Raw genomic sequence first — 17,224 nt, 5'->3', positions numbered from 1 at the left:
TTGTCGGAATCATATTGGAATGTGAGTGTGTTGTCGGAATCATATTGGAATGTGAGTGTGTTGCAGGAATCATATTTGAATGTGAGTGTGTTGTAGGAATCATATTGGAATGTGAGTGTGTTGTAGGAATCATATTGGAATGTGAGTGTGTTGTCTGAATCATATTGGAATGTGAGTGTGTTGTCGGAATCATATTGGAATGTGAGTGTGTTGTAGGAATCATATTGGAATGTGAGTGTGTTGTCGGAATCATATTGGAATGTGAGTGTGTTGTCGGAATCATATTGGAATGTGAGTGTGTTGCAGGAATCATATTTGAATGTGAGTGTGTTGTCGGAATCATATTGGAATGTGAGTGTGTTGTCGGAATCATATTGGAATGTGAGTGTGTTGCAGGAATCATATTTGAATGTGAGTGTGTTGTCGGAATCATATTGGAATGTGAGTGTGTTGTCGGAATCATATTGGAATGTGAGTGTGTTGCAGGAATCATATTTGAATGTGAGTGTGTTGTAGGAATCATATTGGAATGTGAGTGTGTTGTAGGAATCATATTGGAATGTGAGTGTGTTGTCGGAATCATATTGGAATGTGAGTGTGTTGTCAGAATCATATTGGAATGTGAGTGTGTTGTAGGAATCATATTGGAATGTGAGTGTGTTGTCGGAATCATATTGGAATGTGAGTGTGTTGTCGGAATCATATTGGAATGTGAGTGTGTTGCAGGAATCATATTTGAATGTGAGTGTGTTGCAGGAATCATATTTGAATGTGAGTGTGTTGTAGGAATCATATTGGAATGTGAGTGTGTTGCAGGAATCATATTTGAATGTGAGTGTGTTGCAGGAATCATATTTGAATGTGAGTGTGTTGTAGGAATCATATTGGAATGTGACTTTATGCGTGAGTTCGTTGTAAGTAAAACTCGTTTTAGTTTAAAAACTTCGCCACACGAGTTTGTGGAATTCGCGAAACAGCTGTGAATGTGAATTCCGCGGATTTGTGGAGAATCGTGGGGCCGAAAGGGGATGCGAAAGGGTTTGTGGGCTCAAGGGGGGATATGTGGGATGAGAGGAAGGTGGGGGGATCTGGAGGGGAGGAAAGAGATAGTGGGGTGAATGGGGATCGGGGAGGATGGAGTGTGAAGTCGGAGGGAGTGTGGAGTCGGAGGGAGTGTGGAGTCGGATGGAGTGTGAAGTATAAGGGAGTGTGGAGTCGGACGGAGGGAGTTTGGAGTAGAAGGGAGGGAGGGTTTGTGAGGGTGAAGTAATTTTGGAGTGGGAGTGACTGGTGAGTAATGTTCGGGAAAGATAACGACACCCATTGACACACACGCACACAGTCACAGAGGATTATGAGCTATGAGCGTGTGGATCGAGGGTGTGCGCAAACCCCGCCTCGTTGCCTTTTTATATCGCACGCGAGTCTTCAGAGAGTCTTTCACTTTCAGCATGAGGTACGTGTGGGGAGGGAGAGGGTCGTTTGGTGTTGAAGTTGGTGTTGGTTCTGGGGTGGGATCTCTTGGTCTGGTGTGGGGGTCTGGTTCTGGGGTGTGATCTCTTGGTTCTGGGGTGGGATCTATTTATTCTGGTGTGGGGGTCTGGTTCTGGTGTGGGATCTCTTGGTTCTCGTGTGGGAACGATTTGTTCTGGTGTGGGGGTCTGGTTCTGGTGTGGTCTGGTTCTGGTGTGGTCTGGTTCTGGTGTGGGGTCTCTTGGTTCTGGTGTGGGGTCTCTTGGTTCTGGTGTGGGATCTCTTGGTTCTCGTGTGGGAACGATTTGTTCTGGTGTGGGGGTCTGGTTCTGGTGTGGTCTGGTTCTGGTGTGGTCTGGTTCTGGTGTGGTCTGGTTCTGGTGTGGGGTCTCTTGGTTCTGGTGTGGGGTCTCTTGGTTCTGGTGTGGGATCTCTTGGTTCTCGTGTGGGAACGATTTGTTCTGGTGTGGTCTGGTTCTGGTGTGGGGTCTCTTGGTTCTGGTGTGGGGTCTCTTGGTTCTGGTGTGGTATCTCTTGGTTCTCGTGTGGGAACGATTTGTTCTGGTGTGGGGGTCTGGTTCTGGTGTGGTCTGGTTCTGTTGTGGTCTGGTTCTGGTGTGGTCTGGTTCTGGTGTGGGGTCTCTTGGTTCTGGTGTGGGGTTTCTTGGTTCTGGTGTGGGGATCTCTTGGTTCTGGTGTGGGGGGGGGGGGGGGAAGGGGTGGTCTCTTGTTTCTGGCGGGAGCGACTTTTGGCTCTGGGGAGAGGGTGGCTTGGTTGGGTTTGGGCGTTTCTTGGTTTGGTTGTGGGGGGCTTGGTTGTGTTTTGAGTGTGTGGGTGTTTTGTTTCAGGTGTAGGGGTGGCTTGTTCCGGGTGGTGGGGTAACTTGTTTTTTGGTTTGGGTGTGGTCGTGTCTTGGTTCGGATGTGGGGGTGGCTTCGTCCTGGTCCGGGTGGTAGGGGGTGTCTTGGTTCGGTTTTGGGGTGTATTCGTCTGGGTGTAGGGTGGTTTGGTTATGGTTCGGGTGTGGGGTTGGCTTTTGTGTATGGTCAGCAATACCCCTCTGCCTGACCCTACATCCCAATGTACACTTTCTAGCAGCATCTGGTGCCCTCAAATCGACCCTCACGACCAACATGTGTTAAAACCTTCAACATCTGTTAAAAACTTCAACATGTGTTAAAACCTTCAACATGTGTTAAAACCTTCAACATGTGTTAAAACCTTCAACATGTGTTAAAACCTTCAACATATGTTAAAACCTTCAACATGTGTTAAAACCTTCAACGTGTTAAAACCTTGAACGTGTGTTAAAAACTTCAACGTGTGTTAAAACCTTCAACGTGTGTTAAAACCTTCAAGGTGTGTTAAAACCTTCAACATGTGTTAAAACCTTCAACATGTGTTAAAACCGTCAACATGTGTTAAAACCTTCAACATGTGTTAAAACCTTCAACGTGTGTTAAAACCGTCAACGTGTGTCAAAACCTTCAACGTGTGTTAAAACCTTCAACGTGTGTTAAAACCTTCAACGTGTGTTAAAACCTTCAACGTGTGTTAAAACCTTCAACATGTATTAAAACCTTCAACGTGTGTTAAAACCGTCAACATGTGTTAAAACCTTCAACATGTGTTAAACCGTTAACATGTGTTAAAACCTTCAACATGTGTTAAAACCTTCAACATGTGTTAAAACCTTCAACATGTGTTAAAACCTTCAACATGTGTTAAAACCTTCAACATGTGTTAAAACCTTCAACATGTGTTAAAACCTTCAACATGTGTTAAAACCTTCAACGTGTGTTAAAACCTTCAACGTGTGTTAAAACCTTCAACATGTGTTAAAACCTTTAACGTGTGTTAAAACCTTCAACATGTGTTAAAACCTTCAACATGTGTTAAAACCTTCAACATGTGTTAAAACCTTCAACGTGTGTTAAAACCTTCAACGTGTGTTAAAACCTTCAACATGTGTTAAAACCTTTAACATGTGTTAAAACCTTCAACGTGTGTTAAAACCTTCAACGTGTGTTAAAACCTTCAACATGTGTTAAAACCTTCAACATGTGTTAAAACCTTTAACATGCGTTAAAACCTTCAACGTGTGTTAAAATCTTCAACATGTGTTAAAACCTTCAACATGTGTTAAAACCTTTAACATGTGTTAAAACCTTCAACGTGTGTTAAAACCTTCAACATGTGTTAAAACCTTCAACATGTGTTAAAACCTTCAACACGTGTTAAAACCTTTAACATGTGTTAAAACCTTCAACGTGTGTTAAAATCTTCAACATGTGTTAAAACCTTCAACATGTGTTAAAACCTTCAACGTGTGTTAAAACCTTCAACATGTGTTAAAACCTTCAACGTGTGTTAAAACCTTCAACATGTGTTAAAACCGTCAACATGTGTTAAAACCTTCAACGTGTGTTAAAACCTTCAACATGTGTTAAAACCTTCAACATGTGTTAAAACCTTCAACATGTGTTAAAACCTTCAACGTGTGTTAAAACCTTCAACGTGTGTTAAAACCTTCAACATGTGTTAAAACCTTCAACGTGTGTTAAAACCTTCAACATGTGTTAAAACCGTCAACATGTGTTAAAACCTTCAACGTGTGTTAAAACCTTCAACATGTGTTAAAACCTTCAACATGTGTTAAAACCTTCAACATGTGTTAAAACCTTCAACGTGTGTGTTAAAACCTTCAACGTGTGTTAAAACCTTCAACGTGTGTTAAAACCTTCAACGTGTGTTAAAACCTTCAACATGTGTTAAAACCTTCAACATGTGTTAAAACCTTCAACATGTGTTAAAACCTTGCCCAGATTCTGAAGTACCTGCACCCAAAATGTTTCAGCCGTGAAAGCGCAACAAACAAACACACAAACTAACACTTGAAATGTAGTGTGTGTGTGTTTGTTTATGTTTGTTTGTCACCATTTTACTAAGAGATGGCCAAACTGATCTTCGTCAAACTTTCAGGCAGTTTGTGTGTTCATTAGTGAGTTACAGGAATGTTCTTTTTGCCTGAAACGCTTCCTCACAAAGTTTGATTTATTTTTTGATTTCTGTGCACTGCCTGAAGCTTTGTATTGATGTGAAAACTAATATTAAATGATCCTCGAGCACATTCCTCAGTGGGTCGACGGAAATCCTTCAGACCCCACAAAAAATGGGGGGAAACAACATTTTATTTCTTCCAAATGCCAACAGGATTAGAACTGCACCTGGCAACGTCGGATACCTGTTGGCTATTTACAATATTTCGGAACAGGACTAGAACTGCACCTGGCAACCTGGGACACCTATTTGCTATTTACAAGATTTGGGAGTGAGTGACGAATGGTTATAAAGTTTATTTTGTACTCTGAGCTGGAACTGCTCTACATCTTGTCGTTCGAAATACTCAGACATGTTTAACAATCCTCTACATTTTCAGGTTCCATTCCCCGCACAAGAACGAATCAGGTGTTCCATATTCTTGAAAATGCTCGAGGTCTTTTGGTGAATTATCAGTGACTATGAACCACCCTGGGCACCCAAATGCCACCTCGGGACTTGGCCGGCACCCCACTGCCTCGTTGTCCCCATCTACTGAGCCGCAAAGCACACCTGGAGCAGGACAGACCGGGCAAGCTCAAGACCCCGCCACAAAGACTGGTGGCCTGGCTGCCCACTGTCGCTGGTTCTTTTGCTGCCATTGTTGTGCGCGAGCCTCATACAGTCCTGAAGAGACCGAGTTGGACGACAAGAAAGGACCACAAAACGAACCAGTCACTGTGCCACACGCTACCACCCCCAACGAGCCAGCAATTGGTGACTCTGGGGGTAAGATTGCTAAGTGGGTTTGTCAATATTTCAGAGTTGCTTTGATTATCTTCACGGACTTTTACAGGTTTGCTTTATGTTATCTGAGTTATCTGAGCTAAACGTGATCTGATTGGACTGTGTTATGGAGGATTTTCCGAGACCATGTTATCGATTTATTATCCAAACAGACCATGTTATCCCACTTTATTGGAGCGGACCGATTTATCGGGGATTATCAGAATGGACCGTTTTGTCTAAAATTGTCCATAGAGACCAAGCACTATACGAGAGACACGGTGTTGAGGATTATCCGTGTAAACCAGACAATGTTATTGAGGATTGTCCGTGTAAACAACACCATGTTATGGAGGATTGTCTGTGTAAACAACACCATGTTATGGAGGATTGTCTGTGTAAACCAGACCATGTTATGGAGGATTGTCTGTGTAAACCAGACCATGTTATGGAGGATTGTCTGTGTAAACCAGACCATGTTATTGAGGATTGTCTGTGTAAACCAGACAATGTTATTGAGGATTGTCTGTGTAAACAACACCATGTTATTGAGGATTGTCTGTGTAAACCAGACCATGTTTTTGACAATTGACCATGTAAACCAGACAATGTTATTGAGGATTGTCTGTGTAAACAACACCATGTTATTGAGGATTGTCTGTGTAAACCAGACCATGTTATGGAGGATTGTCCGTGTAAACCACACCATGTTATTTGGGATTGTCCGTGTAAACCAGACCATGTTATTGAGGATTGTCCGTGTAAACTACACCATGTTATTGAGGATTGTCTGTGTAAACTAGACCATGTTATTGAGGATTGTCTGTGTAAACTAGACCATGTTATGGAGGATTATCTGTGTAAACCAGACCATGTTATTGAGGATTATCTGTGTAAACCAGACCATGTTATTGAGGATTGTCCGTGTAAACCAGACCATGTTATGGAGGATTATCTGTGTCAACCAGACCATGTAATGGAGGATTATCTGTGTAAACCAGACCATGTTATTGAGGATTATCTGTGTAAACCAGACCATGTTATTGAGGATTTTCTGTGTAAACCAGATCATGTTATGGAGGATTGTCCGTGAAAACCAAACCATGTTATTGAGGATTATCCGTGTAAACCAGACCATATTATTGAGGATTATCCGTGTAAACCAGACCATGTTATTGAGGATTATCCGTGTAAACCAGACCATATTATTGAGGATTATCCGTGTAAACCAGACCATGTTATTGAGGATTATCCGTGTAAACCAGACCATATTATTGAGGATTATCCGTGTAAACCAGACCATGTTATTGAGGATTATCCGTGTAAACCAGACCATATTATTGAGGATTATCCGTGTAAACCAGACCATGTTATTGAGGATTATCCGTGTAAACCAGACCATATTATTGAGGATTATCCGTGTAAACCAGACCATATTATTGAGGATTATCCGTGTAAACCAGACCATGTTATTGAGGATTATCTGTGTAAACCAGACCATATTATTGAGGATTATCTGTGTAAACCAAACCATGTTATGGAGGATTATCTGTGTAACCCAGACCATGTTATTGAGGATTATCTGTGTAAACCAAACCATGTTATGGAGGATTATCTGTGTAAACCAGACCATGTTATTGAGGATTATCTGTGTAAACCAAACCATGTTATGGAGGATTATCTGTGTAAACCAGATCATGTTATGGAGGATTATCTGTGTAAACCAAACCATGTTATGGAGGATTATCTGTGTAAACCAAAGCATGTTATGGAGGATTATCTGTGTAAACCAAAGCATGTTATGGAGGATTATCTGTGTAAACCAGACCATGTTATGGAGGATTATCTGTGTAAACCAAAGCATGTTATGGAGGATTATCTGTGTAAACCAGACCATGTTATTGAGGATTATCTGTGTAAACCAGATCATGTTATGGAGGATTGTCCGTGTAAACCAAACCATGTTAATGAGGATTGTCTGTGTAAACCAGACCATATTATTGAGGATTGTCTGGGTAAACCAGACCATGTTATTGAGGATTATCTGTGTAAACCAGACCATATTATTGAGGATTGTCTGTGTAAACCAGACCATGTTATTGAGGATTATCTGTGTAAACCAGACCATATTATTGAGGATTATCTGTGTAAACCAGACTATGTTATTGAGGATTATCTGCGTAAACCAGATCATGTTATGGAGGATTATCTGTGTAAACCAGACCATGTTATTGAGGATTATGTGTAAACCAGACCATGTTATGGAGGATTATCTGTGTCAACCAGACCATGTTATTGAGGATTATCTGTGCAAACCAGATCATGTTATGGAGGATTATCTGTGTCAACCAGACCATGTTATTGAGGATTATCTGTGTAAACCAGACCGTTATTGAGGATTATCTGTGTAAACCAGACCATGTTATTGAGGATTATCTGTGTAAACCAGACCATGTTATTGAGGATTATCTGTGTAAACCAGACCGTTATTGAGGATTATCTGTGTAAACCAGATCATGTTATGGAGGATTATCTGTGTCAACCAGACCATGTTATTGAGGATTATCTGTGTAAACCAGACCGTTATTGAGGATTATCTGTGTAAACCAGACCATGTTATTGAGGATTATCTGTGTAAACCAGACCGTTATTGAGGATTATCTGTGTAAACCAGACCATGTTATTGAGGATTATCTGTGTAAACCAGACCGTTATTGAGGATTATCTGTGTAAACCAGACCATGTTATTGAGGATTATCTGTGTAAACCAAACCATTATTGAGGATTATCTGTGTAAACCAGACCATGTTATTGAGGATTATCTGTGTAAACCAAACCATGTTATTGAGGATTATCTGTTTCAACCAGACCATGTTATTGAGGATTATCTGTGCAAACCAGATCATGTTATGGAGGATTATCTGTGTCAACCAGACCATGTTATTGAGGATTATCTGTGCAAACCAGATCATGTTATGGAGGATTATCTGTGTCAACCAGACCATGTTATTGAGGATTATCTGTGTAAACCAGACCGTTATTGAGGATTATCTGTGTAAACCAGACCATGTTATTGAGGATTATCTGTGTAAACCAGACCATGTTATTGAGGATTATCTGTGTAAACCAGACCGTTATTGAGGATTATCTGTGTAAACCAGACCATGTTATTGAGGATTATCTGTGTAAACCAGACTGTTATTGAGGATTATCTGTGTAAACCAGACCATGTTATTGAGGATTATCTGTGTAAACCAGACCATTATTGAGGATTATCTGTGTAAACCAGACCATGTTATTGAGGATTATCTGTGTAAACCAAACCGTTATTGAGGATTATCTGTGTAAACCAGACCATGTTATTGAGGATTATCTGTGTAAACCAGACCGTTATTGAGGATTATCTGTGTAAACCAGACCATGTTATTGAGGATTATCTGTGTAAACCAAACCATGTTATGGAGGATTATCTGTGTAAACCAGATCATGTTATGGAGGATTATCTGTGTAAACCAAACCATGTTATGGAGGATTATCTGTGTAAACCAGACCGTTATTGAGGATTATCTGTGTAAACCAGACCATGTTATTGAGGATTATCTGAGTAAACCAGACCATTATTGAGGATTATCTGTGTAAACCAGACCATGTTATTGAGGATTATCTGTGTAAACCAAACCGTTATTAACGATTATCTGTGTAAACCAGACCATGTTATTGAGGATTATCTGTGTAAACCAAACCGTTATTGACGATTATCTGTGTAAACCAGACCATGTTATTGAGGATTATCTGTGTAAACCAGACCATATTATTGAGGATTATCTGTGTAAACCAGACCATGTTATTGAGGATTATCTGTGTAAACCAGACCATGTTATTGAGGATTGTCTGTGTAAACCAGACCATGTTATTGACGATTATCTGTGTAAACCAGACCATGTTATTGAGGATTATCTGTGTAAACCAGACCATGTTATTGACGATTATCTGTGTAAACCAGACCATGTTATTGAGGATTATCTGTGTAAACCAGACCATGTTATTGAGGATTATCTGTGTAAACCAGACCATGTTATTGACGATTATCTGTGTAAACCAGACCATGTTATTGACGATTATCTGTGTAAACCAGACCATGTTATTGACGATTATCTGTGTAAACCAGACCATGTTATTGAGGATTATCTGTGTAAACCAGACCATGTTATTGAGGATTGCTTGTGTAAACCAGACCATGTTATTGAGGATTGTCTGTGTAAACCAGACCATGTTATTGAGGATTGTCTGTGTAAACCAGACGATGTTATTGAGGATTATCTGTGTAAAGCAGACCATGTTATTGAGGATTGTCTGTGTAAACCAGACCATGTTATTGAGGATTATCTGTGTAAACCAGACTTTTAATGGAGGATTATCTGTGTAAACCAGACCATGTTATTGAGGATTATCTGTGTAAACCAGACCATGTTATTGAGGATTTTCTGTGTAAACCAGATCATGTTATGGAGGATTGTCCGTGAAAACCAAACCATGTTATTGAGGATTATCCGTGTAAACCAGACCATATTATTGAGGATTATCCGTGTAAACCAGACCATGTTATTGAGGATTATCCGTGTAAACCAGACCATATTATTGAGGATTATCCGTGTAAACCAGACCATGTTATTGAGGATTATCCGTGTAAACCAGACCATATTATTGAGGATTATCCGTGTAAACCAGACCATGTTATTGAGGATTATCCGTGTAAACCAGACCATATTATTGAGGATTATCCGTGTAAACCAGACCATGTTATTGAGGATTATCCGTGTAAACCAGACCATATTATTGAGGATTATCCGTGTAAACCAGACCATATTATTGAGGATTATCCGTGTAAACCAGACCATGTTATTGAGGATTATCTGTGTAAACCAGACCATATTATTGAGGATTATCTGTGTAAACCAAACCATGTTATGGAGGATTATCTGTGTAACCCAGACCATGTTATTGAGGATTATCTGTGTAAACCAAACCATGTTATGGAGGATTATCTGTGTAAACCAGACCGTTATTGAGGATTATCTGTGTAAACCAAACCATGTTATGGAGGATTATCTGTGTAAACCAAACCATGTTATGGAGGATTATCTGTGTAAACCAAACCATGTTATGGAGGATTATCTGTGTAAACCAGACCGTTATTGAGGATTATCTGTGTAAACCAAACCATGTTATGGAGGATTATCTGTGTAAACCAAACCATGTTATGGAGGATTATCTGTGTAAACCAAACCATGTTATTGAGGATTATCTGTGTAAACCAAACCATGTTATGGAGGATTATCTGTGTAAACCAAAGCATGTTCTGGAGGATTATCTGTGTAAACCAAACCATGTTATGGAGGATTATCTGTGTAAACCAAACCATGTTATGGAGGATTATCTGTGTAAACCAAACCATGTTATGGAGGATTATCTGTGTAAACCAAAGCATGTTATGGAGGATTATCTGTGTAAACCAAAGCATGTTATGGAGGATTATCTGTGTAAACCAGACCATGTTATGGAGGATTATCTGTGTAAACCAAAGCATGTTATGGAGGATTATCTGTGTAAACCAGACCATGTTATTGAGGATTATCTGTGTAAACCAGATCATGTTATGGAGGATTGTCCGTGTAAACCAAACCATGTTAATGAGGATTGTCTGTGTAAACCAGACCATATTATTGAGGATTGTCTGGGTAAACCAGACCATGTTATTGAGGATTATCTGTGTAAACCAGACCATATTATTGAGGATTGTCTGTGTAAACCAGACCATGTTATTGAGGATTATCTGTGTAAACCAGACCATATTATTGAGGATTATCTGTGTAAACCAGACTATGTTATTGAGGATTATCTGCGTAAACCAGATCATGTTATGGAGGATTATCTGTGTAAACCAGACCATGTTATTGAGGATTATGTGTAAACCAGACCATGTTATGGAGGATTATCTGTGTCAACCAGACCATGTTATTGAGGATTATCTGTGCAAACCAGATCATGTTATGGAGGATTATCTGTGTCAACCAGACCATGTTATTGAGGATTATCTGTGTAAACCAGACCGTTATTGAGGATTATCTGTGTAAACCAGACCATGTTATTGAGGATTATCTGTGTAAACCAGACCATATTATTGAGGATTATCTGTGTAAACCAGACCATGTTATTGAGGATTATCTGTGTAAACCAGACCGTTATTGAGGATTATCTGTGTAAACCAGACCATGTTATTGAGGATTATCTGTGTAAACCAGACCATGTTATTGAGGATTATCTGTGTAAACCAGACCGTTATTGAGGATTATCTGTGTAAACCAGATCATGTTATGGAGGATTATCTGTGTCAACCAGACCATGTTATTGAGGATTATCTATGTAAACCAGACCGTTATTGAGGATTATCTGTGTAAACCAGACCATGTTATTGAGGATTATCTGTGTAAACCAGACCGTTATTGAGGATTATCTGTGTAAACCAGACCATGTTATTGAGGATTATCTGTGTAAACCAGACCGTTATTGAGGATTATCTGTGTAAACCAGACCATGTTATTGAGGATTATCTGTGTAAACCAAACCATTATTGAGGATTATCTGTGTAAACCAGACCATGTTATTGAGGATTATCTGTGTAAACCAAACCATGTTATTGAGGATTATCTGTTTCAACCAGACCATGTTATTGAGGATTATCTGTGCAAACCAGATCATGTTATGGAGGATTATCTGTGTCAACCAGACCATGTTATTGAGGATTATCTGTGCAAACCAGATCATGTTATGGAGGATTATCTGTGTCAACCAGACCATGTTATTGAGGATTATCTGTGTAAACCAGACCGTTATTGAGGATTATCTGTGTAAACCAGACCATGTTATTGAGGATTATCTGTGTAAACCATACCATGTTATTGAGGATTATCTGTGTAAACCAGACCGTTATTGAGGATTATCTGTGTAAACCAGACCATGTTATTGAGGATTATCTGTGTAAACCAGACTGTTATTGAGGATTATCTGTGTAAACCAGACCATGTTATTGAGGATTATCTGTGTAAACCAAACCGTTATTGAGGATTATCTGTGTAAACCAGACCATGTTATTGAGGATTATCTGTGTAAACCAAACCGTTATTGAGGATTATCTGTGTAAACCAGACCATGTTATTGAGGATTATCTGTGTAAACCAGACCGTTATTGAGGATTATCTGTGTAAACCAGACCATGTTATTGAGGATTATCTGTGTAAACCAGACCGTTATTGAGGATTATCTGTGTAAACCAGACCATGTTATTGAGGATTATCTGTGTAAACCAGACCATTATTGAGGATTATCTGTGTAAACCAGACCATGTTATTGAGGATTATCTGTGTAAACCAAACCGTTATTAACGATTATCTGTGTAAACCAGACCATGTTATTGAGGATTATCTGTGTAAACCAAACCGTTATTGACGATTATCTGTGTAAACCAGACCATGTTATTGAGGATTATCTGTGTAAACCAGACCATATTATTGAGGATTATCTGTGTAAACCAGACCATGTTATTGAGGATTATCTGTGTAAACCAGACCATGTTATTGAGGATTGTCTGTGTAAACCAGACCATGTTATTGACGATTATCTGTGTAAACCAAACCATGTTATTGAGGATTATCTGTGTAAACCAGACCATGTTATTGACGATTATCTGTGTAAACCAGACCATGTTATTGAGGATTATCTGTGTAAACCAGACCATGTTATTGAGGATTATCTGTGTAAACCAGACCATGTTATTGACGATTATCTGTGTAAACCAGACCATGTTATTGACGATTATCTGTGTAAACCAGACCATGTTATTGACGATTATCTGTGTAAACCAGACCATGTTATTGAGGATTATCTGTGTAAACCAGACCATGTTATTGAGGATTGCTTGTGTAAACCAGACCATGTTATTGAGGATTGTCTGTGTAAACCAGACCATGTTATTGAGGATTGTCTGTGTAAACCAGACGATGTTATTGAGGATTATCTGTGTAAAGCAGACCATGTTATTGAGGATTGTCTGTGTAAACCAGATCATGTTATGGAGGATTATCTGTGTAAACCAGACCATGTTATTGAGGATTATCTGTGTAAACCAGACCATATTATTGAGGATTATCTGTGTAAACCAGACCATGTTATTGAGGATTGCTTGTGTAAACCAGACCATGTTATTGAGGATTGTCTGTGTAAACCAGACCATGTTATTGAGGATTGTCTGTGTAAACCAGACGATGTTATTGAGGATTATCTGTGTAAAGCAGACCATGTTATTGAGGATTGTCTGTGTAAACCAGACCATGTTATTGAGGATTGTCTGTGTAAACCAGACGATGTTATTGAGGATTATCTGTGTAAAGCAGACGATGTTATTGAGGATTATCTGTGTAAACCAGACCATGTTATTGAGGATTGTCTGTGTAAACCAGACGATGTTATTGAGGATTATCTGTGTAAAGCAGACCATGTTATTGAGGATTGTCTGTGTAAACCAGATCATGTTATGGAGGATTATCTGTGTAAACCAGACCATGTTATTGAGGATTGTCTGTGTAAACCAGACCATGTTATTGAGGATTGTCTGTGTAAACCAGACCATGTTATTGAGGATTGTCTGTGTAAACCAGACCATGTTATTGAGGATTGTCTGTGTAAACCAGATCATGTTATGGAGGATTATCTGTGTAAACCAGACCATGTTATTGAGGATTGTCTGTGTAAACCAGATCATGTTATGGAGGATTATCTGTGTAAACCAGACCATGTTATTGAGGATTGTCTGTGTAAACCAGACCATGTTATTGAGGATTGTCTGTGTAAACCAGACCGTTATTGAGGATTATCTGTGTAAACCAGACCATGTTATTGAGGATTTTCTGTGTAAACCAGACGATGTTATTGAGGATTATCTGTGTAAACCAGACCATGTTATTGAGGATTGTCTGTGTAAACCAGATCATGTTATGGAGGATTATCTGTGTAAACCAGACCATGTTATTGAGGATTGTCTGTGTAAACCAGACCATGTTATTGAGGATTGTCTGTGTAAACCAGATCATGTTATGGAGGATTATCTGTGTAAACCAGACCATGTTATTGAGGATTGTCTGTGTAAACCAGATCATGTTATGGAGGATTATCTGTGTCAACCAGACCATGTTATTGAGGATTATCTGTGCAAACCAGATCATGTTATGGAGGATTATCTGTGTAAACCAGATCATGTTATGGAGGATTATCTGTGTAAACCAGACCATGTTATTGAGGATTGTCTGTGTAAACCAGACCATGTTATTGAGGATTGTCTGTGTAAACCAGACCGTTATTGAGGATTATCTGTGTAAACCAGACCATGTTATTGAGGATTTTCTGTGTAAACCAGACGATGTTATTGAGGATTATCTGTGTAAACCAGACCATGTTATTGAGGATTGTCTGTGTAAACCAGATCATGTTATGGAGGATTATCTGTGTAAACCAGACCATGTTATTGAGGATTGTCTGTGTAAACCAGACCATGTTATTGAGGATTGTCTGTGTAAACCAGATCATGTTATGGAGGATTATCTGTGTAAACCAGACCATGTTATTGAGGATTGTCTGTGTAAACCAGACCATGTTATTGAGGATTGTCTGTGTAAACCAGATCATGTTATGGAGGATTATCTGTGTAAACCAGACCATGTTATTGAGGATTGTCTGTGTAAACCAGACCATGTTATTGAGGATTGTCTGTGTAAACCAGACCATATTATTGAGGATTGTCCGTGTAAACCGTTTTGTCGAGAATTGTCCGTGCAGACCGCGTTATTAAGCTCTCCGTTGACGTTTTGCAAACATGTAACTGGACTTAACATGAAACGACAAACTCAGCACAAGATTTGCGACTTTTCATTGCAGGAGCCAAACACTTGTTATCACAGCTGAACCCATAATTGAATAAAGTGTGGAAACTTCCTCCCGAACCTTTTGCTCCATTTTGTTTTCACGAACTTGCGCAGGAGTAACATTGTGTCTGGTCCTTACATCCGAGTGCCAAGGAAACTTTTGGATCCATCGCAATTCACCATCTATCTATTTTAAACGTTTAGCTGAGCGTTACCAATTTTGTGCTATTAAAACGTCCTGATATGTTTCATCATGAGATTGTGCCATTTTTGGATGATGGATAATTGCCCAAACTGTCTGAAGTGGTTGTTTGTTTTGTCCAAATAAGTCATCTCTTGGCTCTGAGTTTGGAACATCCCATCATCTGCCATTGTTCTCCATAAATTGCTTTGTCAATCGACTTTGTTTGAGGTTAAAGTTTGACAAAGATCAGATTGAAGCTGCAAAACAAAACGTAGCATAAAACTGGCTTCTGCCTTGACTAGTTAACTCAACGAGTTAACTTTTGTTCCTTTTCAAACGAGTTTTTCATGACAGATAAAATTCAGTTTGTTTTTAATGTTTTGTTCAGATTGAATTACAAGTAGAATTTGATGTTTTAGAGCACTTCGTGTGGTTGAAATAGACTTTTCTGACCACTTGTCGATGATAGCTGTGTGTCCTTGTTTGTCCCAGATTCAATTGATCCATTTTCTGTGCTCTCCGTGGAGTTCCTGGGAGTAGACAATGGCGCAGCTCATCACACCAACGAGTATGAGGGTCCGGGCCTCGTGGTGAGGCGGGGACAACCATTCGATCTGCGGATACTGCTCAACCGACCCTTCGACCTGGACAAGGACGTGCTCTCTATCCAACTAACCACCGGTGAGTTGCACTCACCGTCATGTGAGATGGATACCTTTACACACCTGAAAACATATTTTGTTCCAATCACCTCATTACATGGACACCACACACACAACAATGTCAATTCATGTCATATTCACATATATACTAGGGCATGCCCGTACTATATCTATATCTAAAATTATATCCCCCCCCTCTATTTACATGAAATGGTTTGGTCCAAAGCGAACGGCTTGCGAGTACGGTGACAATCCCCCCCCCCTCTATTTACATGAAATGGTTTGGTCCAAAGCGAACGGCTTGCGAGTACGGTGACAATCCCCCCCCCTCTATTTACATGAAATGGTTTGGTCCAAAGCGAACGGCTTGCGGAGTTTGGTAAAGAAATCGCCATAGCGTGCACAAACGCGCAGGAAAGCGAAAGAATCGCAAATTAGTTTTAATTAGTTTTAAAACATAGTTTAACGCCAACATAGCGGCAACATAGTTTGCCAACGTGAAATAAATGAATACGCTCTCAAATGTGCCATCCGAGGCAGAGTCTGTTCGCCACGTTCGGCACACGTGATAACTCGCTGCTCTCTGATTGGTTGAATCGTTTTTTGGACATAGCTCGGTAACTACTTGTCCGATTAATATGAAACCTTGAAAAGGCACATCCTCGGGTCCCCAGCAATATACCTGGCAAGTTTCAAGTATATCGGACCCGTGGTTGTCGAGAAACAGCGGTCACAGACAAACACACAGACATACACACATACACACACACACACACACACACACACACACACACACACACACACACACACACACACACAGAGATTACTGGAATTATAGATAGATGTGTGTGTGTGTATGTGTACTGTATTTATATATATCCATCCCAACTCCAGTCAGACATCCCAACTCTCACCTCCAGTCAGACATCCCAACTCTAGTCAGACATCCCAACTCTCACCTCCAGTCAGTCATCCCAACTCTCACCTCCAGTCAGTTATCTCAACTCTCACCTCCAGTCAGTCATCCCAACTCTCACCTCCAGTCAGTCATCCCAACTCTCATCTCCAGTCAGTCATCTCAACTCTCACCTCCAGTCAGTCATCC

At 40.0% G+C, this 17,224-nt stretch overlaps 1 protein-coding gene across 1 annotated transcript in view; it reads left to right on the top strand.

Annotated features, from left to right (window-relative positions):
- Positions 1-1,007: 1,007 nt before the first annotated feature.
- TGM1 (transglutaminase 1) overlaps positions 1,008-17,224 on the top strand; it is a 71,226-nt gene continuing 55,009 nt past the window's right edge. The window contains exons 1-3 of the mRNA XM_068115469.2: positions 1,008-1,456; positions 4,914-5,302; positions 15,950-16,138. Coding sequence (XP_067971570.1) covers positions 4,996-5,302; positions 15,950-16,138 — 496 coding nt within the window. The 5' untranslated portion in view covers positions 1,008-1,456; positions 4,914-4,995. The remainder of the gene's footprint in view (positions 1,457-4,913; positions 5,303-15,949; positions 16,139-17,224) is intronic.

Source organism: Myxine glutinosa, chromosome 5 (genome assembly GCF_964187855.1).
Source record: "Myxine glutinosa chromosome 5, kmMyxGlut1.1, whole genome shotgun sequence".
Taxonomy (NCBI): Eukaryota; Metazoa; Chordata; class Myxini; order Myxiniformes; family Myxinidae; genus Myxine; species Myxine glutinosa.
This window is presented reverse-complemented; position numbering and strand designations above follow the sequence as displayed.